A 27,998-nucleotide genomic window follows, 5' to 3' on the forward strand; every position below is an offset into this window, starting at 1 on the left:
CTACACAGTATGTCTTTGGACTGAGGAAGGACACTCAGGGAAAACCCACACATTCCACGTGTGGGACGTACAGAGATTGCGTATGGATGATGCTGGATTTGAACTTGAAACTCCGACACCCTGAGCTGCCATTGCTTTGCACTAACCGCTACGCCACTGTGGCATCCAAATATACGAAGTGTGTTTCTGTACGTGTGTGGTCTTCTGTTGCTATAGTACGTCCACTTTGAGGTTCAACGAGCTGTGTGTTCGGAGACACTCTTCAGTACACCACTGTTGTAACGCGTGGTTATTTCAGTTACTGTTGCCTTCCTGTCAGCTTAAACCAGCCTGGTCATCTGCCAGGTAAGACGCACTAAACATTCAGTAAACCCTTCAAGTTATACTCTGTTACTACTGCTTGTGCGCAAGGCCCTCTCTTCCTGCAGCAAACTTCCACTTTCTGTGGCACCATCTGTGATTTGGGTCACAGTGACCCACAGAGCAAAAGGAGAGCGGTTGCTTTCCATGTGCTAGATGTGAACTCCAGTGATGCCGTGGTCTCATCAGCTAAACAGCAGCTGGTGAAATGGACTGCAATGCTTCTTAAATGGGCCAGTCGCTGGCTACCACGAGGGAGTGGCTTTCGATGATGGACGCTCACTGCAACAGCATCGTAGTTGGTACAGATACTGTGGGCCGAAGGGCCTGTTCTATATACTATTTTACCTCACTGCCACGGGTGAGATTTCAGTCAGCAAACAGTGAAATGATGATTTTTTTTTCTTTCTCTAGTGACACTGTGACGTTCCCCTTTGTGCTTTTGCTGTTGGATAAGGACTTGTTCAGCCAAAGTATTTCACGAGGAGGACTGAGAGGGGACACCCCGATAGGAGGCTGTTTGTCTCCCTACACCTCCAGGCAGGCATCTCGCAAACGGGAAGGGAGTGTGGAAAGTCGGGGTGGATCACGCAGCTGGGTGACAACCAAGCCAGCGAAGAAAATGGTGCGGACAAGGCGGTGCAATGGCACTAATGACATGGTCCATGAGACCGACAGTGACAGGCTCCTGATGACTTCCAATGGGGGTAATGGGCAGAGGAGGCCCAGGCCCAGAAAGTCAAGTGGCAAGAGAAACAACTGCCGGCTGAACAAGACGCCTAATGCCCGTGCGGTGAATCTCTCTCTGCCCAAAACAAAGATGAGGGGCACCAGCTCCGAACGTGCTGAAGGTCAGGACAAAGCAACAGATCCAGAACCAGAGGACCAGAAAGAAGAGGAAGTTGACCGGTGGGGTCAACAGCTTCCGATTGAAGTATTGGTTCATATCTTCCGTTACGTGGTGTCATCCAGAGGAGCTGTACCAAGTCTCTGCAGGTGAGGGGCCAAGGTGGGAGAGGGTGCGGAGGAGATCTACTAGGTTGCTGCCGAGATTAGAGAGCATGTTTTATAAGGATAGACTGAGTGAACTAGGGCTTTTCTCTTGGAGTGAAGGAGGATGAGAGGTGACTTGATAGAGGTGTATAAGATGATAAGAGGCGTAAATTGAGTGGACAGCCAGAGACCTTTTCTCAGGGCCAAATGGTGAATATGAAATGGTGTAGTTTTAAAGTGATTGGAAGGAAGTATAGGGGTATTTCAGAGGTAGGCTTTTTACTTGGAGAGTGGTAGATGCATGGATGTGTGGGTGGTGGTAGAGGCAGATACATTAGAAATATTTAGAGTGTAGAGAAAATTTGCAAGGATGTTGTCAGGACTTGAGGACCTGAGTTATGGGGAAAGGTTGAACAGGTCAGGACCTTATTCTCTAAAGTGTAGGAGAATGAGGGGAGATTTGATAGAGGTATATAAAATTATGAGTGGTATAGATGGGGTAATTTGTAAGCAGGCTCTTTGCACTGAGGTTGGGTGAGACTAGAACTAGAGGTTAAGAGTGAAAGGTGAAATGTTTAAGGGGAACATGAGGGGGAACTTCACATAGAAGGTGGTGAAAGTGTGGAACAAACTGCCAGTGCAAGTGGTAGATGTGGGTTCAAATTCAACACCTAAGAGAAATTTGGATAGGTACATGGATGGTTATGGTCCGGGTGCAGGTCAATGGACTAGGCAGATTAGTTTGGCATGGACTAGATGGGCTGAATGGCCTATTTCTGTGCTGTAGTGTTATATGACTCGACTCTCAACTCTTAGGTACATGGATGACTGAGAAATGGAGCACTATGTGGGAGGGAAGGGTTAGATTGATCTTAGTGGGTTAAAAGTTTAGCACACCATTGTGGGCCAAAGGATCTGTACTGTGATATACTGTTCTATGTTCTGCGTTGAGGTATTGATGCACATGTGTGGTGACTAGTGGCATGTGAGTGTAGGGCTGATGAAAGTGGGATTTGGAGATGGAGGGGAGGGTAGGGTGGTAACTGGTTCCCATGGGAGGTGGATGGTGATGAGTACAGAATTTAGACAAGGACAGGAATTTTGTCCCAATGTCTGTGCTCATTATTAAACACTCATTGATGCCAATCCCACAACCAATCCTATTTCATTCTCCCTGCACTCCCATTAGCTCCCCTTTGATTCCACCACTCAGCTGCAGTATACATTGGGGACCTCACTTCATTCGCCAAAGCAGAAATTCCTGGTGACCAACCATTTTAATTCCTATCCCTATTCCTGTTCTGACATGTGCCACAATGAGGCCACTCTCAGGGTGGAGGAGGTCTAGGAGCCTCCAACCTGATAGCATGAACATCAATTACTCCTTCGGGTAACTTTTTTTTTCACATTTTTTTCTTTTCCCCACTCCCTTCCCTCTTCGAGACCCCACTCTGGCCCCTTACCTCTTCTCACCTACCTATCACCTCCTCCTTCCCTTTCTCCTAAGGTCCACTGTCCTCTCCTAGCAGATTCCTGCTTCTCCAGTCCTTCAGCTTTCCCACCCACCTGGCTTCATCTATTACCTTCTAGCTTGTCCTCCTTTCTCTCCCTGCCACCTTTTTATTCTGGCGTCTTCCCCCTTCCTTTTCAGTCCTGATGAAGGGTCTTAGCCCAAAGCGTCAAATGTGTTCATTTCCATAGATGTTTCCTGACCTGCTGAGTTCCTCCAGCACTTGGTGTGTGGTGCTCCAGGTTTATACTAGTTAATTAACCCTTTGGGTGTTCTGTACCGTCAATGAACTTGGGAGTACTCTGGATTTGGGAGGTGGGAGGATCGTGAGAGAGCTCGAAGTTGGAGGTGGGATGGTGACTTTAAATTTCTGTTTCATACAGTTGGATAGAACAAGAATGCCTCTGCTGCATCCTGAGAGTTACAGACTGGATATACACGGCATGGTAGCGTGGTTAGCACAGTGCTTTACAGTGCCAGCAATGGGGATTCGATTCCCACCACTGCCTGCAAGGAGCTTGTACATTCTCCGTGTGACTGTGTGTTTCCTCTGGGTGTTCCACTTCCCTTCCACATCCCAAAGGTGTACGGGTTAGAGTTAGTAAGTTATGGGCATGCTCTGTTGGCACTGGAAGTGAGCGACATTTGTAGGCCACACATTTTCTTTGGACTGTGTTGGTTGTTTCAATGCATTTGGATTTACGTGTGACAGTTAAAGCTAATCTCTATCTTTTGGCTGAGGTGTTCTTTTGATCTGATCTTTGATCCTGCATTTTGAAACAGAATGGCTCGAGTGTGTCAGCTATGGAACGCAGCCGCTGAAACCCCCACACTGTGGCGCAATGTTACCATCTCTCGTTGCTGGGCCAGGCCTGGAAATAAATTGCAGCCACCGGTTCAGCAAAAAATCCAGAACACCTTAAGCTGGCTGACAGAGAACAGGTTTGTTAAGGCAAAAGTGTTGTCATTAGTGGTTTTGACATGATTGGTTGGGGTTGTCAGAGCTGATGTATTTTCAGCTGGGGGACATAAATGAGGGCTCTGATGTACCGTGAAGAGAGATGAAATGGTCTGTCTCTGAATGGACTTAAACTTGAGGACAAGAACTGCAAGTCTGCAGAGGAATCGAGTCATGCCCCAGGAGGGCATCGAGGACTTCTTTAAAAGGCAATGCAGCATCAGTCATTTAGGACCCCCATCACCCAGGACATGCCTTCTTCTCATTCCTACCATCAGGGAGGAGGTACAGGAGCCTGAAGACACATATTTGATGTTTCAGGAACAGCTTCTTCTCTGCCATCCACATTCTGAATGGACCCTGAACACAAACTCACTATTTTTTACTTTTTTCTTTGCTCCCTTTTTCCATTACTTATTTAATTTAATTTGTTTTATGTACAGTATGTATTTCATATTGTAAAATATTATGTATTGGCATTGTGCTGCTGCCGCAAAACAATGTTTTAAATGGACATCCTTCTATTCTGAGGCCTAGACTCCCCCACTATAGGAAACATCCTCTCACATCCACTCTATGTAGGGCTTTCATATTTGTTAAGTTTCAGTTAGATCCCCCCCATTCTTCTAAACTCCAGTGAGTTCCGACCCGGAGCCATCAAACATTCATACGGTATTTTAAACATAGTCCTATGGCCCACTGAGTCTGCACCTATTTTCACTAATCCTGTTTTATTCTCCCCTTAATCCTGTCAACCCTTTTACCTGGATTCTACCTCTGTAAGAGAGACAATAGCAAAGGTCATTTGGCCCACTGAGTCCTTGCAGATCCATTTTTTGATTCTCCCTGCCCAAGATTCCACCACTTGCCTACATACATTGGCCAATCACCCCACCAACCTCCATGTCTTCGGGATGCAGCCCAGCACATCATGGAAACCAGCCTCCCTCAATGGACTCGCTGATTTGATACAGCGGCCAGCATAATCAATGACCAAACCTCCCCCCCACCCCGGACATTCTCTCTTCTTCCCTTTCCCATTGGGCAGAAGATGCAAAGACCTGGAAACACGTACCACCAAGCTCAAGGACAGCTTCTATCCCACTGTTATAAGCTGTGGAAGCCAATTTATTGGGTATGTTTAAAGCAGAGGTTCATGGGTACTTAACTAATAAAGGCATCAAAGGTCACAGAGAGACAGCAGGATTGAAAGGGAAGATAAATGGCAGAATGGCCTAATTCTGCTCCTATGTCCGGCCGTGCTACCCAAGTTGATAAGAAACGTGCGGTGAAATGAGTTTAATGTGTAGACAGTTATTGGTTCTCCGAATTCAGGTTCCTTTCCTACTATAGAGGTAGGGAACAGAGAGAGGAGTTGCCAACTGATTGATCTGCATTGATGTGCTTTTTTACACACAGGTTTTCACAACTTCGCGTGTTCTCTCTCTGCCACTGGAACAGCCTAGTGGGTTACACCCTGAAGGTAAGCCAGTAACTTCCTCTCCTGACACATCAGCAGCATCACTTTGTTTCAGTTCAGCTCCTCAGAATTTATTATTAAAGTACCTATATGTCATCGTAATTTTTTATTGGGATACAACATGGAACAGTCCCTTCATTGAAAACCTGCACACGACAGAAATGGACAAACAGCCAGTGTGCAAACCACAATAAGCTGTGCAAATATGAAATAAAAGAAAAAATAAAAAATAAATGAGCAATAAATATTAAGAATATGAGTTGTATAGTCCTTAAAAGTGAGTTCATGGGTTGCAGGAAAAGTTCAATGTTGGGGTAAGTGAAATTGAGTTGAAGTCATCCCCTCTGGTTCAAGAGCCTGGTGACTGAGGGGTAATAACTGTTCCTGAACCTGGTGGTGTGTGTTCTACGGCTCATGTACCCCCTGCCTGATGGTAGCAGCAAGAACAGATCATGACCTCAGAATCAGAATCAGTATCAGTTTTAATATCACAGGCATATGTCATGAAATTTGTTAACTTTGTGGCAGCAGTACAGTGCAATATGTGATAAATATTGCAAAGAAAAAACTGAATTACAGTAAGTATATATACAGGGCCTATAAAAACTATTCTCCCCTTGGAAGTCTTCATGTTTTATTGTTTTAGAATATTGAATCACAGTGGATTTAGTTTGGCTTTTTTGACACTGATCAACAGAAAAAGACACTTTTGTTTCAAAGGGAAAACAGATCTCTACAAAGTGATTTAAATCAATTACAAATATAAAACACAAGATAATTGATTGCATGATTATTCGTCCTTTTTAATATGCCACATCAAATCATCACTGGTGCAACCAATTGGTTTTAGAAGTCACATAATTAGTTAAATGGAGATTATGGTGTGCAATCAAGGTGTTTCACTTGATTGTAGTAAAAATACACCTGTATCTGGAAGGTCCAACTGCTAAAGTATAGTGATTATACTCACATTTATACGGATGGTGCGAAGGAACCTGAAACAGGAGTGACAGGGTTTGGGGTGGTAATACCAGCAAAAGAAATTGGAATCAGCAGAAGAACATCTAATAAGTTAGGGGTGTTTACAGTGGAGATGCTGGCAGTGTTGGTTGCGTTGCAATGGGTGCAGAAAGCCAGACAAGCCAAAGCATTGATATGTTCAGATTCATCCTCAGTTCTAGCAAGTTTAAGGTCTTTTCACACAAACAGACAGCAAGATGTACTTTATGAAGTCCTTCAGTTAGTTACAAGAATTGCAAATCAGGGCGGTCAGGTAAAATTTCTATGGGTTCCAGCACGTGTAGGGGTGAAGGGGAATGAGAGGGTGGATGAGTTGGCAAAGAGGGGGTTAAAGAAAGAAAATGTGGAAATGCACATTAGTATCAGTAAAGTAGAGGTTAAGTGTGTAATCTGGGAAAAAGTCAACTGAATGTGGCAAGAAAGATGGGACAGGGAGGGGAAAGGGAGGCATTTATATCAAATACAAAAGAGTGTTGCAGTTACTAGGGTAGGTAATGGAAACAGAAGAGAGGAAATTGTGTGGACTAGGTTAAGGCTGGGGCATTGTGCATTAAACAAAACATTGAAAATGATAGGGAAACACCAGACAGGATTGTGTGAGGGATGTCAGGAAGAGGAGTCAGTAGAACATGTAGTTCTGAGTTGCAGGAAGTATGGGATACAGAGAGAGATGATGAGAAATAAATTAAGGGAGTTGGGGATGCAGGAATTCACATTAAAAGGGTTGCTGGGCATGGGTGAGAGAGCACAAGTCCGGGTATTTTTAGTGTTTTTAAGGGGTATAGGGGTTTTTTATAGAATATGATGAATAAACAGGAATAGGACACTAGGATGGTCAAAGATGGGAGGGTGAAGTGTAGGTTTGTGTGTGTGTGTGTGTGTGTGTGTGTGAGTGAGATTGGGTGAAGGGATTTAGAATGTATGTCCAGTGCACATTCTGGAGCAGAGGGTGGCGGTAATGCACCATTAAGCTGGATGCCAACCGCCGTAAAACAAGATACAGACAGACAGGTCCAACTGCTGGTGAGTCAGTATCTTAACAGGAACTATACCACGAAGACAAAAGGACACTTGAAGCAACTCCGCAAAAAGTTTATAGAAAAGCAGAAGTCAGGAAATTGATACAGGAAAATTTCCAAGTGGCTGAATATCCCTTGGAGTACAGTTAAGTCTATCATCAAGAAATGGAAAGAATATGGCACAGCTGTAAATCTGCCTAGAGCAGGCCATCCTCAAACACTGAGTGACCGTGCAAGAAGGGGACTGGTGAGGGAGGAATATAAGATGATGAGAGGCTTTGATCGTGTGGATAGCCAGAGGCTTTTTCCCAGGGCTGAAATGGCTAACACGAGGGGGCATAGTTTTAAGGTGCTTGGAAGCAGGTACAAGGCAGATGACAGAACTAAGTTGTTCTACACAGAGAGTGGTGGGTGCGTGGAATGCACTGCCAGCGATGGTTGTGGAGGTGGATACAATAGGGTCTTTTGAGGGATAAATGGAGTTTCAAAAAATAGAGGGCTATGCAGTAGGGAAATAGTAGGCAGTTTCAAGACTAGGTTATATGGTCAGCACAACATTGTGGGCCAAAGGTCCTGTAATGTGAGATAGACTTCTATGTTCTTGGTCATGCTAGGATCGTTCCTGTCATATACATGCTCGTAGCTTGTTAAGCAGCCTTATGTGTGGCACCTTGTCAAAGGCCTTCTGAACATCCAACTGCACAACATGAACAGTGAAAACATGCAAAACATTTATTCAGTTCATCCCCTATTACTACCACTTCAGCATTGTTTTCCAGCAGCCCGATATCCACTCTCACCTCTCCTTTACACTTTATGTATCTGAAGAAATATTTAGTATCCTCCTCAATATTATTGGCTGGCTTACTTTTGTATTCCATCTTTACCTTCTGATTGGCTTTTTTAGTTGCCTTGTGTTGCTTTTTAAAAGCTTCGCAATCCTCTAACTTCCCACTGATTTTTCCTTTATTAGTTGCCCTCTCCGGTTTTTATGCTGGCTATGACTTTTCTTGTTAGACACAGTTGCTTCATATTTCCTTTAGAATACTTCTTCTTCTTTGGGATGTATATATCCTGTTCTTTCCGAATTTCTTTCAGAAATTCCAGCCATTGCTGCTCTGTTGCCATCCCTGCCAGTGTTCTTTTCAACTCCAATCAAGTGAACTTTATTGTTGTTTAACTGCATAAATGTATATAACATATATAATGTATGTAGAAATGAGACAACGTTTCTTCGAACCAGGGTGTAAAGTGTCCAACACACTTAAGGGAAATAACACACAGTTCAAAGGGAATAGAATATAAAAGCCTTTGAGGAGACTGTTAGATAGGGACATGGAGCTTAGAAAAATAGAGGGCTGTGCGGTAGGGAAGTTCTAGGCAGTTTCTAGAGTAGGTTACACGGTCGGCACAACACTGTGGGCCTGAGGGCTGTAATGTGCTGTTGATTTTCTGTTTCTATATATGGTGTAAGCCAAACACACACCAGCCCTAACGTAAAAGGTGGTGGTGGCTGCATCATTTTGTGGGGATGCTTCACTGCTGCAGGGTCTGGAAGGTTTGTGAAGGTGCTGGTAAAATGAATGCAGCAAAATACAGGGAAATCCTGGTGGAAAACCTGATGCAGTCTGCAAGAGAACTGCGACTTGGGAGAAGATTTGTTTTCTAGCAAGACAACAACCCCAAGCATAAAGCCAAAGCTACACAGGAATGGCTTAAAAGCAACACAGTTAATGTCCTAGAGTGGCCAAGTCAGAGTCCAGACCTCAATCCAATTGAAAATTTGTGACTGAACTTGAAAAGGGATGTTCACTCATGATCCCCATTCAATCTAACAGAGCTTGTGCGTTTTTTAAAGAAGAATGGGGAAAAATTGCAGTGTCCAGATGTGCTCAGCTGATAGAGACCTATTCACACAGACTCAAGGCTATTATTGCCACCAAAGGTGCATCTACTCTACTAAATACTGACTTGAAGGGGGTGAATACTTGTGCAATCAATTATTTTGTGTTTTATATTTGTAATTGATTTCGATCACTTTGTAGAAATCTGCTTTCACTTTGTCTTGCTCTGTTGATCAGTGTCAAGAAAGCCAACTTAAATCCACCGTGATTCAATGTTGTAAAACTGAAACATGAAAACTTCCAAGGGGGGTGAATAGTTTTTATAGGCACTGTATGTATATTAAATAGTTAAATTAAATAAGTAATACAAAAACAGAAATTTTGCAAAGTAGTGCGGTAGTGTTCATGGGTTCAATGTCCATTCAGAAACCGGATGACAGAGGGGAAGAAGCTGTTATACCACCAGGTTCAGGAACAGCTACTACCTCTCAACCATCAGGCTTTTGAACAAAAGGAGATAACTACACTCATTTAAGGACTCTTTTATGTTGTTATTTCATGCTTATTATTTATTGCTATTTATTCATATCTGCATTTGCACAGTGTGTTGTGCACTGACCCTGTTTACAGTCACTGTTCTATATGCTCACAGAAAAAGATTCTCAGGTTGTATTGCGGTGGCCCATCAGCGGCAGGAGCAGGCCACAGCGACGTGGTTTGTCACAGATCAGCAACGTTTGTTTAAAAGGAGAGCTTCGTGGCATTCAGGGTCATTCTGGTGGCACAATCAGCGGCAGGAGCAGGCCATAGCAACAAGGTTTCTCGCAGTTTAGAAGTACAAAAGGGATGGCCATTGTTGGGGCAGAGTTGGCCAGTGATGAGAGTAGAAGTGTCAGGCTTTGGCTCAAAGAGGCATTGGCTCTGGGTCATCTTCTGTTAAGGTTCCCTTTTTTCTCTCTTGCTGTACCTGGCTGTTGTGTGTTCTCCATACCGGATATCAGAGTCCTGGGAGACCCAGGATCTCCCAGGGAACTAAATCTGCGTGAAATACGTGTAGCTACAGCACCTTGAGACTATGTTAAGGATCTGGAGCAGCAGCTGAATGTCCTTCAGCTTGTACAGGAGAGTGGGGAGATAATTGATCAGAGTTACAGGGAAGTAGTCACCCCTGAGTCGCAGGAGGTGAGTAGCTGGGTGATTGTCAGGAGGAATGTAAATGTGAATAGGCAGTTAGTGCAGAGCACCCCTGTGGCTATTCCCCTCAAAAGTAAGTATACTGTTTTGGATACTGTTGTGGGGTATGGCCTCCTTGAGGAATACCACGGCAGAGTACTGGTACAGAGCATGGGTCTGTGACGCAGAAGGGAAAGAGGGAGAAGAGGGTTGTGGTAGTGATAGGGAAGTCAATAGTCAGTGGAACAGACAGGAGGTTCTGTGGACGTGAATGGGACACCCGAATGGTATGTTGCCTCCCAGGTGCCAGGGTCAGGGACGTCTCAGATCGCGTCCATAACATTTTGGAGAGGGTGGGAGAGCAGCCAGATGTCTTGGTACATATTAGTACCAGTGACATAGGAAGGAAAGGCAAAGAGGTCCTGAAAAGAGAATTTAGAGAGCCAGGCAGAAAGCTAGCCAGCGTCATGCAGCAATAAGGGTAGAAAAAGGATGATTTGGCAGATTAATGTGTGGCTGAGATGCTGGTGCAGTGGGGCAGGGCTTCAGGTTCTTGGATCATTGGGATCTCCTGGGGGAAGGTATGACTTGTTCAAAAGTGATGGGTTGCACTTGAACCCAAGGGGGACCAATATTCTCGCGGGCAGATTTGTTAGAGCTGTTGGGGAGGTTTTTATCTAATCGGACAGGGTGGAACTGGAGTGAAGGGACTCAGGATAGGAAGGATGGTAAAAAAAAAAGCAAAGGTTGCATGCTGTCAGACTTAAGATAGGGCAGGCAGATGATGGGACAAAATTGTAGCTATCAGAGTGAGTACCAGTGCATTAGGGATGCAGAATCAAGAAGGGTAGCGAATACAGTACTCTTAAAGTGTTGTATCTCAATGCACAGAGTATAAGAATTTAGGTGGATAATCTAATTGCACTATTACAAATTGTCCAGTATGATGTTGTGGCCATCACTGAATTATGGTTAAAGGATGGTTGTAGCTGGGAGCAGAATAGCCAAAATTACACCTTGTATCGGAGGGATAGGAAGGTAGACAGAGGGGATGGTGTAGCTCTGCTGGTGAAGAATAGCATCAAACCAGTAGAAAGATATGACTTAGGATCGGAAGACATTGAATCCTTGTGGGTTCAGTTAAGAAACTGTGACGTTAAAATGACCCTCATGGCAGTTATATACAGGCTTCCCAACAGTAGCTGAGATGTGGACCACAGATTACAATGGTAAGTACAATGGCGTGTCAAAAGGGCAATGTTATGATAGTCATGGGAAAATGTCAACATGCAGGTCGATTGGGAGAATCAGGTTGGTAATGGATCTCGAGAGTGAGTTTGTTGAATGTCTACGAGATGGCTTTTTAGAGCAGTTTGTCATTGAGCCTACTAGGGGATCAGCTATACTGGTTTGGGTGTTATGAAATTAAGCGGAGGTGATTAAGGAGCTGAAGGTAAAAGAACCCTGAAGCGACAGTGATCACAATATGATTGAGTTCAACTTGAAACTTGATAGGGAGAAAGTGAAGTCTGACGTAGCAGTGGATTAAGAAAATTACAGTGGTATGAAAGAGGAGTTGGTCAAAGTAAATTGGAAGGAGCTGCTGGCAGGGATGTCAGCAGAGCAGCATTGGTGTGAGTTTTTGGGAAAAATGAGGAAGGCGCAGGATAGATGTATTTCAAAAACAAAGAAATACTCAAATGCCAATATAGTATAACCATGGCTTACAAGGGAGGTCAAAGCTAATGTAAAAGCAAAAGAGAGGACATACAGCAAAGCAAAAATTAGTGAGTAGACAAAGGATTGGAAAGCTTTTTAAAAACCTACAGAGAGAAAGTAAAAGAATCATTAGGAAGGAAAAGTTGAAATATGAAAGCAAGCTAGAAAATTCAAAAAATCTGAGATGCAAAGGTACTTGGGAGTCTTTGCGGAGAACACCCTAAAGGTTAACTTGCAGGTTTGAGTTGGTGCTGAGGAAGGCAAATGCAGCTTTAGTATACATTTGAAGAGGTCTGGAATACAAGAGCAGGATGTGGTGCTGAGGTCTCACCTTGAGTATTGTGAACAGTTTTGGGCCCCTCTTCTATGAAATAATGTGCTGGCATTGGAGAGGGTTCAGAAGGATGATTCTGGGAATGAAAGGGTTATTTTACAAGGGAAGTTTGATGGCTCTGGGTCTGTACTCGCTGGAACTTAGAAGGATGAGGGAGGGGAATCTCACTGAAACCTTTGGAATGTTGAAAGGCCTAGACCAGGGGTAGGCAGCCTATTCCGGCCCGTGAAGGTATTTTGACTGGCCCACAAGCAAATATTAGGGAAACTATGCTTATCCAGCCCGTGAGCGATTTTTCCTTATTCTGAGTGTTTCGCACGACCACACTGATGGACATGCATGGCGTCTTGTTACACTGGCCCCAGGTTCTGTTTTCTTCCAAACCAAACATTGGTCATATACGAATGACGGGAAGGCAGACTACCTTATTAATATGTATTAGATACTCTCCATGCACGCGCAGGTTTTCTGATGGGATCGTTCAAATTTGTAAACAGAAACAGCGTCACTGTGTTTTAACAAGAAATCCACGCTAAATATCCAGATATCTACATGTGCTATGATACTTGTTGAATAACTCGCGTTACGAAATAAAATCGAAGAAAAAAATTCCAATGGCAATGAATGCAAAACGCAGGAATTTCCAAGACACTTGGACACTCGATTACTTCTTCATTGAGCAAGCTGGGAAACCAGTTTGTCTCAGTTGCCTGGAAAATGTTGCTGTGAAGAAGGTGGCAAATATCAGGCGACATTACGAGACCCGCCATAGTGGAAATTTTAACAAGTTTACTGGGCAAGCAAGGAAAGATGAAGTTGAGCAAATGAAGGCTAGTTTTGGAAAACAAACGTCCTTTTTTTCCCAAGAAAAGCAGTGAAAATGAAGGAAATACCTGTGCCAGCTACGAAGTCTCAAAACGTATTGCAGAAAAGATAAAGCCTTTTACAGATGGAGAGTTTGTCAAAGAATGTTTACTGGCAGTGGTGGATATTGTTTGTCCTGAAAAGAAATCTTTATTTGCATCTATCAGCCTGTCAGCAAGAACGATCACACGGCGACTTGAAGAAATGTCAAAAAAGTAAAGCACAAGATCTAGGCAGTTTTGTGAATATGGTCCAAGAATTGAGAAAAGAGTTTTCATCTCGTTTTGCTGATTTTCGCTTGCATGCAAATGAGTTCAAGCTGTTTGCTACTCCATTTGATGTGGAAGTGGACACCGCATCAGAAATTTTTCAAATGGAATTGATTGAGATGCAGTGTGATGACATATTGAGATTGAAGATGTGTCAGTGCTTGTCTTCTATAGAAAATATATTCATCTTTCCTAACTTAGTGGACCATGCAGAAAAGATGGCATCATTGTTTGGCAGCACTTATCTGTGTGAGCAATTATTTTCAGAAATGAAACATACCAAGAACCATTTGAGAACAAGATTGACTAATGCCCATCTGGATGATGTTTTGCTCTTGGCATCAACAAGTCTGACACCCAATATTGAGAAGCTTTCAAGCAACAAACAGCATCAAGTTTCACATTGATTTATCGATTTTGCATTAAAATGTTCTTTTTTTATTACACTTAATTTACCACCATTGACTGCATCATGTTCATACGTTTTATGTTTAAGGATTCTTTGTGTCCTTTTAATAGATTCAAAAGATGCCTTGATTGAAATAAATTGCAACTAAACTGAGTTCCTTGATTACTAATTGGCATCCTTGGTTAAGCACAAATGATTTTCTAGCATGCGTTATTCACTAATTTGAGGCAAAACATAACTAGATGTATTTAAATGGATAATTCCCATATTTCAAGTTTCTTATGGCATTTATCTGGCTCACTGTCCGCTCATTAATACGCGACCTGGCCCACAGAGGCAAAAAGGTTGCCGACCCCTGGCCTAGACAGTAGATGTGGAAAGGATGTTTCCCGTGGTGGGGGACTCCAGGACAAGAGGGCACAGCCTCAGGATAGAGAGGGGTCCATTTAAAACAGTGCTGCAGAGAAATTTCTTGAGCCAGAGGGCGGTGAATTTATGGAATTTGTTACCGCAGGCAGCTGTGGAGGCCAGGTTGTTGGGTGTGTTTAATGCAGAGCTTGGTCGGTTCTTGATTGGACACTGTATTGATGATTATGAAGAGAAGTCCAGGAAGTGGGGCTGAGGAGGGGGAGAAAAAGGATCAGCCACGACTGAATGGCGGAACAGACTCGATGGGCCAAATGGCCTATTTCTGTTTCTGTGCCTTATAGTATATGATGGCATGCATTAACTGTGATAGTAAATTTTACTTTGAACTTTGAATTTTGTTCCTGAATCATTGATTGTGTGTTCAGGCATCTGCACCTCCTTCCTGATGGTAACAATGAGAAGAGAGCATGTCCTAGGTGGCTGGAATCCTTAATGATGGATACTGCCTTTCTGAGGCAGTGTTCCTTAAAAATGTCTTGGGTCCTAGCCTGCATAGTATCCATGATGGAGCTGACTAATTTTACAACTCTCTGTAGTTTACTTTGATTTTGTGCAGTAGCCCCCAATATCAGATGGTGTTGCAGGGAGTCAGAATGCCCTCCACAGTACATCTGTACTGGATGGTGAAGTTGCAATGAGGGAATCTGAAATTGGTAGGGTTAGTAAGTTATGGGCATGCTCTGATGGTGCTGGAGATGTGGTGACACTTGCGAGATGCCCCCAGCACATGCTCGGACTACTTTGACCATTGATGCATAAGACACATTTCAGATAATAGATGAGCTTTATTTGTTACATGTACATTGAAACACAGTGAAATGCAATGCTTGCATCTGATGTATTTTAAGTGTACGTTTCAATGTACATGTGATAGCCAAATGAAGTTATTCTTGAAATATAGATGAGAATTAACTTTGTTCATTGTCAAATGTACATGCATGTAGAGGTGCAATAAAAAACATAGCATTTATAAACATACAGACATTACTTTGTCATTCTGTTGTTAAGGTGCTGAGAGTGCGCACCTCAGTGTCTTTCACCCCAAGTATATTCTTGTAAAGGGTTGGCTCTATGGTGCCCTTCCCACCATGCACTGCGGAATATTCCATCTCTTTGGTAACGGGGATGTGAAAATATGTTTATGTTGTTTGTATACTGTATTTAAAGTAGCTACTTCTGTTTATTTTGTAGTGTGATTGTAACTACATTGTGGGTGCATCATATTTTAATTCAAAGTTCAAAGTAAAATTTATTTCAGAGAACATACAATCCTGAGATTCTTTTTCTGCGGGCATACTTAGCAAAGCTATAGAAAGGTAACTGAGTGTAGTTATTCCCTTGTGAGTCCTGAGGTACTTCTACCTTCTACCTGATGACAGTAGTGAGAAAAGAGCATGGCGTGGGTGGTGAGGATCTTTGATGATTGATGCTGCTTTTCTATGGCAGCGTTTCATGTCGATGTTCTTCGTGGGTTTGACCCATGATGTACCGGGCTGAATCCACTACCTTTTGTAGGATTTTCTGCTGAATCAAAGATGGCATGTCCTCGTGTCTAAAAAACATAACAGAGCTGATTGCTGTCAGTAACTGGAAGAGATCAAGCTGCCAGGAGTTCACACTGGAAGTAGTGGGGACCTATTCTGGTAGATATCTTTTGTAAATATTAGTAGAAACCTTTTTTTGATTTTTTTTTGACGCACCAAGTAAACACCCAGGCACAAAAGTGCGAAGCGACTCCAACCATCTCTTCTTTAGTCAAAAGCCACGTATACGTAACAGCTTGTATTCATTTCTAGTCGCTTCATCGTAGGAAGGATGTGGAAGCTTTAGAGAGGGTGCAGAAGAGATTTACCGGAATACTGCCTGGATTAGAGAGGAAGACAGATTGACTGAGAAAGGACTTTTCTCTTTTGATAGAAAAAGGATGACAGGTGACTTTATACAGGTGTACAAGATGATTAGAGGCATAGATCGAGTGGATAGCCAGAGACTTTTTCCTAGGGTGAGGAAGAGTGATTTGAGGGAAGTATAGCAGGGATATCAGAGCTAGGTTCTGGAACTGGAGGTGGTGGTTGAGGCAGATACATTATTGACATTTAAGACACTCTTAGATAGACACGTGGATGATAGCAAAATGGAGAGGTTTGAGGAAGGGAAGGGTTAGATTAATCTCAGAGTAGGTTAAAAGTTTGGTCCAACATTGCAGGCCGAAGGGCCCATACTGTGTTGTACTGCTGTACATATGTGGTAGTTGTCATTCAAGATAGAAGGATCCTGATATTGGTTGTTGAAAATTCATGAGGGTGCACTTGAGCAGTTGTGGTTAGACTGGTTACTGAAAACAAAAGATCTAATGTCATCCAACATCTTTTGTCCATCAATTTAATATGATGTCCTTTTATTAGGACATCATTTTGCATTCTTCTGTTGTCTTATAACATTGAACATTGCAGCACAGTACGGGTCCTTCAGCCCACAATGTTGTACCAACCTTTTAACCTACTCTGAGATCAATTTAATCCTTCCCTCCCACACAGTACTCCATTCTACCTCATAAGAGATGGGTTGGCATTGGAGAAGCGCGCGAGAATGAAGGAGTTAACATATGAGGAACATTTGATGGCTCTAGGGTTGTACTTGCTGGAATGGTGGGGGGGGCGGGTGGTCCCATTGAAACCTATCGTACGCTGAAGGGCCTAGAGGGAGCGGATGTGGAGAGGATGTTTCCTGTAGTGGGCAAGTCTAGGACCAGAGGACACAGCCTCAGAATAGAGGGACATCCTTCTCGAATGGAGATGAAGGGTGATGAATCTGTGGAATTTGTTGCCACTGACAGGTGTGCAGGCTAGTTCATTGGGATTATTTAAAGCAGAGGCTGATTGGTTCTTGATTAGTCAGGGTGTCAAAGGTTATGGGCAAAAGGCAGCAGAATGAGATTGAGAGGGATAATAGATCAGCCATTATGGACTGCTAGAGCAGATTCGATGGGCTGATTGGCCTAATTCTTCATCTGTGTCTTATGTTTGTACACTTAAATGTACCTGCCTCTGCCAGCACCCCAGCAGTGTGTTCCACGCCCCTACCACTCTGTGTAACCGCAAACAACAGAGAATTTGCAGATGCTGGAAATCCAAAGTAATACACCCTAATGCTGGAGGAACTCAGCAGGGCCAGGTAGCTTCTATGGAAAAGAGTGAACAGTCGCCATTTCAGGCAGAGAATATTAAGGGTCTCAGCCAAAAGGTTGACTGTTCACTCTTTTCCTTAGATGCTGCCTGGCCTGCTGAGTTCCTCCAGCATTCTGTGTGTGTTACTGTCTGTGTAAGAAATCTACCTCTGACATCCATCCTATACCTTAAAATTATGGCCCATGATATTAGCCATTTCTGCCCCAGGAAAAAGTCTCTGGGTGCCCACTTGATTTACGCTTTTTGTACATTTGGGGTTTTCCCTTCTTGTACCTCAATACACTGTTAAATGAATTGATCTCTATGAACAGTGTGCAGGACACACTTCTTACTGTACCTTACCCAGACATCCCACCTCTCCCGGAAGTTCTGGGAGTCTCCCGCATATTGATAGTTGCTCCCTGATGCCTGGAAATTATATACAATATCCCGGAAATCGATTTTTTTGAGAAAGAGAGGGAGAGGGAGAGTGAACGTCCATGTCAGCGCGGGAAGAAGATCAACTCCTTGAGCTTGCAAATGACGGTGGGCTGAAACGTATGTTTGACATAACATCTTTGCCGGCATTCTGGATCAGAGTCAAGGCTGAATATCCTGAGATTGCTACGGAAGCACTGAAAACGTTGCTTCCATTTCCAACATATCTCTGTGAAGTGGAGTTTTCTGCAATGAATGCAACGAAAACTAAATTGTGGAATAGGCTGGACATAAGGAACCCCCTTTGAGTATCACTGTCTCCCATCACCCCTCCATGGCACCATCTTGTTGCAGGGAAACAAGCCCAGGGCTCCCACTGATTCAGCGATATTGGTGTGTTACAATGATTTTATATGTTCATACGAGGAATATATGCGCTGTTTAATATCCAAACGTTACTTAAGATGTTATGATGCTATTGACTTATAATTGACTTCTCACTGTATTCATGCGAGGAAAATATGCGCTGTGTGTTTAATATTAAATTGGTTAGATAAACCCTTTTAGAAATGAAATTGAGTGTATTAGCCACATATAAGTGACTTGTAGTTGCCTTATTACCTATATTCCGGTCGTGATTAACACCTCCGCCCCCCCCACCCCCCGACCGTCGGCCGGTCCGCAAGAATATTGTCAATATTAAACCGGTCTGCGGTGCAGAAAATGTTGGGGACCCCTGCTAAGTAGACCTACCTGTTTTCTCTGTGGACGGGCTTTACAGTCGACCTCAAAAATAATGACAGTGTTGCTCGCTGCACTGTTTGCAACGGTGACTTTTCTATTGCCCATGGTGGGTTAAAATGTAAAAGACATGCTGAGGTGAGTTTAACAGGTGTCATTCATTCATTAGCATAGCTAACGTTATTTAAACTAGCTGGCTAGCTGCTGAGGAGCTACACTATTGATGTCCTACGTGATGAGGCCAAACCCCCTGTAGACTTGCTTAAAGTTGTAATAGAATAAACATGATAATTTCATGTAAGTACATATTTTAATGTCACATTTTCTGCATATACCCAACTTGGTTTACAGATTAGACAAAATGACTAAACAAAGTATTACATACGCCCTTGGAGGTCAACTGGGCGGGGGGGATATGGGGTTGTGGGGGGTGGGGTGCTACCTCCCTGAAATGGTGGTGCTCCCCGCCTGAAATGAGTTTTTGCAGGGTGGGATGTCTGCTTACCTTTCTTCTTTCTTCACCGTGGAACATGGGACAATAATACACCAAGTTACCAATTTAAATTTCCTTCCATTCTTTTTGTTCCAAGGAGACAGGCCCAGCTTCTCCAGTCTAATGTTGTCACTGAAATCCCTCATCCATGGAGAACTCCAGTACAGTAAATCTGTTCTATGCACTCTAATTCTGTTTGACATTAAACATTTTGAATTTGAAAATACAATCGAATCAATGAAAAATTACACACAAAGGCAGACAAACAACTAACACACAACAGAAGACAGAAAGTGCAAATACTAATAATAAATAAATAAGCAGTGCTGGTAACATGAGTTGTAGAGTCCAACTTAAGATGTAGAGACTAAGTTATTCCACTGTTCTTACAATGTCACCATCTCTCCCCAGGTTGTCGCTGAGTCCTGCCCTCACTTAACCTCCTTGCGACTGACCAACTGTAATGATATCTCATCTGATATCTTTGAAGCGCTGGCCACCCATTCCCAGAAGCTGGAAAGTCTGAATCTTCAGCACTCAGTGGTAAGATGTCCGAACTTTGTAATAAGTTTTCTGGAAAACGCCAAGGCAAGTTTACATTACTAACATCATTCAATTCAAAAGTTAAGCTTAAAGGTGCATGATCCGAGACAGCAATAGCATCATATTCACATTTCAGGACTTTGGACGAAAATCTGAAATCAGCTATAAAATAATCAATTCGCTAATATTTCTTATGGACATGTGAATAAAAAGAATAATCTCTATCATTAGGATGTAGATTTCTCCAGATTTCTATCAAACCATAATCAATTAAAAAGGAATTAATAAGTGATGCTGAGCAACTCAGAAGCTGCTGAGTGGTTGAACTCTTGTCAATCACAGGGTTTAAACAACAGTTGAAGTCACCTCCCATCAGCAGCATATATTCATTTAAGTCTGGTAATAAACCGAATACATATTTAAAAAAAGGATCATCTACATTAGGTGCATATAGATTAATTAAGACAATTTTTCTATTACAAATTGTTCCTTTAATAATTAAAAATCTGCCATTGATATCTGAGACGATATCTTCTTGGATAAATAAAATATTAGATTTAATAAAAATAGATACTCCCTTTGTTTTATTTTGACAAGTAGCATGATACTGAAGGCCCTTCCACGTTTTAAAAAATCTATTTTGTTCGCCCATTCTGATATGCGTTTCTTGAACAAAAATTATATCGGGCTGGAATCGGTTAATAATTTTAAAAGTCTTCTCTTCCTTAATAGGGTGATTCCAGCCACGTACTTTCCAACTAATAATGTTTATCTGTTCAGTAACCATAGAATATTGTTTTAAACACAAAAATACACGCATACCATCATGGGCTAATCAAAGATGGGAAAAAACCTGTAATAAACCCCAAAATGCAAAAAAACCCCAAATCCTCCCACCATCCCAAAAGGTAGAAATCCGGCAAAAAGGAAGGAAAAAGCCGGAAACAACAGGAATTCTGCAGATGCTGGAAATTTAAGCAACACACATCAAGGTTGCTGGTGAATGCAGCAGGCCAGGCAGCATCTCTAGGAAGAGGTACAGTCGACGTTTCGGGCCAAGACCCTTCGTCAGGACTAACTGAAGGAAGAGTTAGTAAGAGATTTGAAAGTGGGAGGGGAGGGGGAGGGGGAGATCCAAAATGATAGGAGAAGACAGGAGCGGGAGGGATGGAGCCAAGAGCTGGACAGGTGATTGGCAAAAGGGATATGAGAGGATCATGGGACAGGAGGCCCGGGGAGAAAGACAACGGGGAGGGGAAACCCAGAGGATGGGCAAGGGGTATAGACAGAGGGAGAAAAAGGAGAGTGAGAGAAAGAATGTGTATAAAAATAAATAACGGATGGGGTACGAGGGGGAGGTGGGGCATTAGCAGAAGTTAGAGAAGTCACTATTCATGCCATCAGGTTGGAGGCTACCCAGACGGAATATAAGGTGTTGTTCCTCCAACCTGAGTGTGGCTTCATCTTTACAGTAGAGGAGGCCGTGGATAGACATGTCAGAATGGGAATGGGATGTGGAATTAAAATGTGTGGCCACTGGGAGATCCTGCTTTCTCTGGCAGACAGGGCGTAGGTGTTCAGCAAAGCGGTCTCCCAGTCTGCGTCGGGTCTCGCCAATATATAAAAGGCCACATCGGGAGCACCGGACGCAGTATATCACCCCAGCCGACTCACAGGTGAAGTGTCGCCTCACCTGGAAGGACTGTTTGAGGCCCTGAGTGGTGGTAAGGGAGGAAGTGTAAGGGCATGTGTAGCATTTGTTCCGCTTACAAGGATAAGTGCCAGGAGGGAGATCAGTGGGGAGGGATGGGAGGGGACGAATGGACAAGGGAGTCGCATAGGGAGCGATCCCTGCGGAAGTCGGGGGGGGCGGGAGGGAAAGATGTGCTTAGTGGGTGGATCCCATTGGAGGTGGCGGAAGTTACGGAGAATAATATGTTGGACCCGGAGGCTGGTGGGGTGGTAAGTGAGGACCGGGGAACCCTATTCCTAGTGGGGTGGCGGGAGGATGGAGTGATAGCAGATGTGTGTGACATGGGGGAGATGCGTTTGAGAGCAGAGTTGATGGTGGAGGAAGGGAAGCCCCTTTCTCCACCATCAACCACCGCATCTGCTCTGAGGATGAGGCTTTTCATTTCCAGGACGAGGGAGATGTCCCCTTTTTTTAAAGAAAGGGGCTTCCCTTCCTCCACCATCAACTCTGCTCTCAAATGCATCTCCCCCATTTCACGCACATCTGCTCTCACTCCATCCTCCCGCCACCCCACTAGGAATAGGGTTCCTCTGGTCCTCACCTACCACCCCACCAGCCTCCGGGTCCAACATATTATTCTCCGTAACTTCCGCCACCTCCAACGGGATCCCACCACTAAGCACATCTTTCCCTCCCCCCACCTCTGCTTTCCGCGGGGATCGCTCCCTACGCGACTCCCTTGTCCATTCGTCCCCCCCATCCCTCCCCACTGATCTCCCTCCTGGCACTTATCCTTGTAAACGGAACAAGTGCTACACATGCCCTTACACTTCCTCCCTTACCACCATTCAGGGCCCCAGACAGTCCTTCCAGGTGAGGCGACACTTCACCTGTGAGTCGGCTGGGGTGATATACTGCGTCCGGTGCTCCCGATGTGGCCTCCTTTGTATTGGCGAGACCCGACGCAGACTGGGAGACCGCTTTACTGAACACCTACGCTCTGTCCGCCGGAGAAAGCAGGATCTCCTAGTGGCCACACATTTTAATTCCACATCCCATTCCCATTCTGACATGTCTATCCACGGCCTCCTCTACTGTAAAGATGAAGCCACACTCAGGTTGGAGGAACAACACCTTATATTCCGTCTGGGTAGCCTCCAACCTGATGGCATGAACATTGACTTCTCTAACTTCCGCTAATGCCCCACCTCCCCCTCGTACCCCATCCGTTACTTATTTAAATTCACATATTCTTTCTCTCACTCTCCTTTTTCTCCCTCTGTCCCTCTGACTATACCCCTTGCCCATCCTCTGGGTCCCCCCCCCCTTTTCCTTCTCCCTGGGCCTCCTGTCCCATGATCCTCTCATATCCCTTTTGCCAATCACCTGTCCAGCTCTTGGCTCCATCCCTCCCCCTCCTCTCTTCTCCTATCACTTTGGATCTCCCCCTCCCCCTCCCACTTTCAAATCTCTTACTAACGCTTCCTTCAGTTAGTCCTGACGAAGGGTCTTGGCCCGAAACGTCAACTGTACCTCTTCCTAGAGATGCTGCCTGGACTGCTGCGTTCACCAGCAACTTTTACGTGTGTTGCAGGAAAAAGCCGGAATGCCTCCCCAAAGAGAAGAGAAAAAGCAGAACTCCATGTGCGGCTCAATATAAATAGTGATTTAAAAGTTTTTCTTCCAATTCCCCCCCTCCTCTTTACAAAGAAATCACATGATCCTAAGATAAGAAAGCCCAGCAGAGAAGCAGAAAAAAGATGGTTATAGTTAATCATTGAAAATAAACTAGGAGTGCAAAAACAGTCTCCAGAAGCGTCAAAACAACGCTATTAAACCTAAACAAACCTAAACAATACAATCTCTAACAAGAAAAAGACACTATTATTCCTTTAGCTTACTACCAAACTTTAACAAAGGAAACTAAAGCTAATTATCTATTCTAAACACTCCTCACTATATAAGAAAGAGTCTGTATAAACTATGAAAGCTATCACTTAATTAATAAAAGAAAAGGAAGAAAGAAGCAGATAATCAAACCAGTTAATAACCTGTCCACTGTGTTAGTTCACTCCATATACCAAACAGACTTCAAAAAATGTTTCAGTAGTCAAACCAAGAAGTTCACCTCTTCTTGAAATAGTTCATTGATCAAAGGAAATCTTCAGCATATCAAAAATCTTCAAAGCCTGTTTTCTTTCAGAAAATTATTCAGCAACCCAAATATCCTTTATTCGACAGCCGACTCCACGATTTAAAGTCCAATGCCGCTTAGGGATCCAAAAACTCACGAGGTGCAGAATCGTTAGGAAATAATTTTAGTCTAGCGGGGCAGCGAAGCAATGGAAAAAATCCCTTTGCATGAGCAATTTTCATCGCTGGACAAATTTGATCCGCTGTTCCATAATTTCCCGTGTATAGTCTTCATTAGAATTCAGAAGAATGAGGGGTGGCCTAATTGAAATCTATCGAATGGTGAAAGGCCTTGATCGAGTGGATGTGGAGAGAATGTTTCTGATGGTGGGAGAGACTAAGACCAGAGGATGCAGCCTCAGAATAGAGGGGTGTCTGTTTAGAACGGAGATGAGGAATTTCTTCAGACAGAGTGGTGATTCTGTAGAATTCTTCGCCACAGGTAGCTCTGGAGGCCAAGTCTTTATGTATATTTGAGGCAGAGTCTGATAGATTTTTGATTGGTCAACACATGAAGGGATGCGGGGAAGCAGGAGATTGATGTTGAAAGGAAAAATGGATCAGCCATGATGAAATGGTGGAGCAGACTTTATGGGCCAAATGGCCAAATTCTGTTCCTATTTCTTATGGTGTTATGTAAGTTGTGCTGTGATGAGGCTAGAGTTAAATGGGGGTTGCTGGGCACTGTGGCTCAAAGGACCAGAAGGGCATGTTCTGCACTCTATCTGTAAATAAGGAAAGAAGATAAGACAGGAATGTGGAAGTCAGTCATGAACCAAAATTGAAATACAATTAGGCATGATCTAATTGATCTTCTGATCCTAGATCTTACGAAGGTAAAGAGGGATTGAGGGGTCCTGATTGATTGACTATCTCTGAGCTTTCTTTGCAGGTTGACACAGCAGCAGTAGTCAGCTTTCTGGAGACAGCAGGTTTGAAACTCAGACAGCTCTTTGTGACATACAGCATTCGCCGGCACAACATCTTGAATGCCATTATGGTAAGGTTACCTTGTGCTCAGGGGGTGGGCAATGGGATGGAGTTGCAGGATCCCACAATAATTGGGTTGTGCCATGGGAAGGAAGGGATGAACTGAGAGGACACCGGGGTTTCCTGCCTCTTCTCCCCCGCCATTTGTGAAATTTACCAGCAGTGTTGCAGATGAAGGGCCCAAAGTATTGTTGAGGTTCTCCACCACCCATTCCACAATCACTTTGACCCACTACCAACAGGAAGGAGGTACAGGAGCATCAGGACTAGGGATGCCAAACTAGGTAACCGCTTCTTTCCTGAGGCTGTGAGACTAATGAATACCCTGTCACCACTGAGCTTTTGTCACTCGGACAGAGAGCGGTTTACTGTTTCTTTGTGCTGCATACTACAGTCTTTTTTATATTGCATTTTCACTTAATTGTAATTCAACCATACACATGTATATCGCCAAACAAAACAGCATTTCTCTGGGAGCTCGATGCAAAGTGTAGTACCAACAGTCACACAGCACATATTGCACATAGAATTACATTGTCAGTGAAACATACAGTTACACAAAAACATATGTAGCCAAGCCCCTGGATGTCGTGGCCTGTAGAATGATGGTACATGGGATGTTGTCCCGGAGCCACGTTTCTGGAAGAACAGCCCACAGCAGTTCCACATGTCGTGCAAGTGCAGCTGCAGATGAATGCAGTTCAGCTTGCCTTCCACTGAGCCAACCCTGGAGGACAGCACTGACAGGAGGGACCAGCCCCCACCCCAGCACAATTTCAAGGTTGTTTATTGTCGTTTTTCATTACATGAGTGCAAAGGAGAACAAGATGATTGTTACTCCAGATCCAGATCCGATGCAGCATATTTCAAAAAAACAAGAAGCATAAAACACAATGTAAAATGTAAAAGCAATCATAAAATCATATGTACAAGTTTGAGTATCGCCAAATATGTGAGAGCTTGTATACTTATATTAAATGAATATATATATATATATATATATACACATGAAGCCATGAACACCACCTATTATTCCTTTTATTGTTGGTACTATTTATTTATTTTTGTTATTTATATATTTTTAAATGTTCTTCCACTGTATTGCTGTTGCAAACCAACAAATTTCACATCAGATAAGACTTAGGAGCAGAACTAGACCACTTGGTCCATCGCAGGTGCTGCGGCATTCCATCATGGCTGATTTATTATCCCTCTCGACCCTGTTCTCCTGCTTTCTCCCCATAACTTCCAAGTCAAGGCATCAAGAGCCTACCAACCTCTGCTTTACTTAAGCCCCAACACCCCTACTGGGGCAAAGGCCACTGACAGTAGCTCGCCAGAGTCCTCTGTCCTGCCTCTTGGCTTATCCTTCCTGTCCCAGGGATGGTATCTCTAAAGCTTCCGTTGGTGTTTCAGTAGCACTGCTTTTTTTTTCTCCACAGGATGGGCTTGCTAGCCCCATGCCCAACCCGCCTCCTTTTGCGGTCAGCTTGGGACACTCGTGGTGGAGTTCACTTCTGCTTTAAATGTACCCAATTATTAGGCCTCTACGGCCATCTGTGGCAATGAATTCCACAGACTCATTACCCTCTGACGAAAGAAATTCCTCCTCATCTCTGTACTAAGTAGGTGTCCCTCTAAATTGAGGTTGTGCCCTTCAGTCCTAGACTCCCCCAGTATAGGAAACGTGTCAGTGATAATAAACCTGATTCTGAAACATACAATCTTATTCAAATGTTTTCAGAGGAGAATTTCATCTATATGATCAGACTACAGGTGATTTAAAGTTCAAAGTAAACTTATTATCAAAGTACATATATCATCATATTTATTTATGGCATCCGTTAGTCTCATGAGACCATGGATTTGTGCCTTGGAAGGTTTCCAGGACGCAGGCCTGGGCAAGGTTGTATAGACGACCAGCAGTTGCCTATGCTGCAAGTCTTCCCTCTCCACGCCACCGATGTTATCCAAGGGAAGGGCATTAGGACCCACACAGCTTGGCACCGGTGTCGTCGCAGAGCAATGTGTGGTTAAGTGCCTTGCTCAAGGACACATAGGCTGCCTCAGCCAAGGCTTGAACTAGCAACCTTCAAATCACTAGGCGAACCCCTTAACCACTTGGCCACACGCCAACACGTCATATACAACCCTGAGATTAATTTTCTTGCAGGCATTCACAGTAAATACAAAGAAAACAATAATACATATCAAAAACATGAGATGAAAAGGCCTTGAAAGTGAGTCCATAGGTTGAAGGGACAGTTCACTATTGGCGTGAGTGAAGTTATCCCCTTTGGTTCAAGAGCTTTATTGATGGTTGAGGGGTAATAACTATTCCTGAACTTGTGGTGAAGATCCTGAGGTTCTTGTAACTCCTTCCTGATGGCAGCAGTAAGAAGAGAGCATGCCCTGGAGGGTGGGGGTCCTTGATGATAGATGGTGCTTTCCTACAATAGTGCTCTGTGTAGATGTGCTCAATGGTGGCCAGGACTTTACCCACGATGGACTATCTCTGTAAAGTTACTGGAGAGGTGTTTTGATATAGGTGAGATCCAATCTTCCAATTAGCTGACAATCACCATGTTTTATTTGAGGTCTTTATGCAGCTGGTTGGTATTTGGTCCAGTTTGCTAACAGTTTCATTCACCTAATCTGTGTGCTCCTGTCTCCTAGTCTGGCTGCTGCACTGAACTCAGAGTACTGGAGATCAACTCCGAGATCAGGCAGACTAATCCCTTCTTCCCGTTGTGCATTGAGATGCTACAGACTGGCTGCCCCAAACTACAGGTACTTGGGGTGTTGAGGGTGATGGCACTGTAACGTAGCAGTTAGTGTAATGTAATTGCAATGCTAGTGACTCGGGTTCAATTCCCACCACTGTCTGTATGGAGTTTCTGTAGCATTGTGGGTTTCCTCTGGGTGCTCTGGTTCCTCCCATATTCTGAAGACGTATGGGTTAGTGGGTTAATTAGTCACAGGAGTCTAATTGGGTGGTGTGGGCTTGTGTTAAGGTGCTTTATTTCTAATGAAAATAAAATTACTGCCTGTCTATTGAACTCTCTTTCAATGACCCCTCATTCATAAAGAGCACCCTTGCCTGTCGATGTACGTTCCACCTACAAAGGCTGAGGGGAGACCTGTTGAAGTTTATAGCAACAAAAGATTCTGCAAGTGCTAGAAATCTTGAGCAATACAAAGAATATGCTGGAGAAACTCAGCAGGTCAGGCAGCATCTATGGAGGGGCATACAATTATAACATTTGGGCTGAGACCCCTCATCAGATGAAACATTGATCATTTATTCTGCTCTGTTGATGCTACCTTATCCTTTCAGTTCCTCCAGCATTTGGCATGTG

The 27,998-nt window shown here is 43.7% G+C and overlaps 1 protein-coding gene across 1 annotated transcript in view; it reads left to right on the top strand.

Annotated features, from left to right (window-relative positions):
* LOC140184962 (F-box/LRR-repeat protein 6-like) overlaps positions 1-27,998 on the top strand; it is a 47,931-nt gene that overhangs the window by 11,082 nt on the left and 8,851 nt on the right. Inside the window, exons 3-8 of the mRNA XM_072238204.1 lie at positions 775-1,356; positions 3,647-3,805; positions 5,241-5,304; positions 19,632-19,763; positions 24,542-24,649; positions 27,316-27,429. Of these exons, the coding sequence (XP_072094305.1) occupies positions 775-1,356; positions 3,647-3,805; positions 5,241-5,304; positions 19,632-19,763; positions 24,542-24,649; positions 27,316-27,429 (1,159 nt within the window). The remainder of the gene's footprint in view (positions 1-774; positions 1,357-3,646; positions 3,806-5,240; positions 5,305-19,631; positions 19,764-24,541; positions 24,650-27,315; positions 27,430-27,998) is intronic.

Source organism: Mobula birostris, chromosome 20 (assembly GCF_030028105.1).
Source record: "Mobula birostris isolate sMobBir1 chromosome 20, sMobBir1.hap1, whole genome shotgun sequence".
NCBI lineage: Eukaryota > Metazoa > Chordata > Chondrichthyes > Myliobatiformes > Myliobatidae > Mobula > Mobula birostris.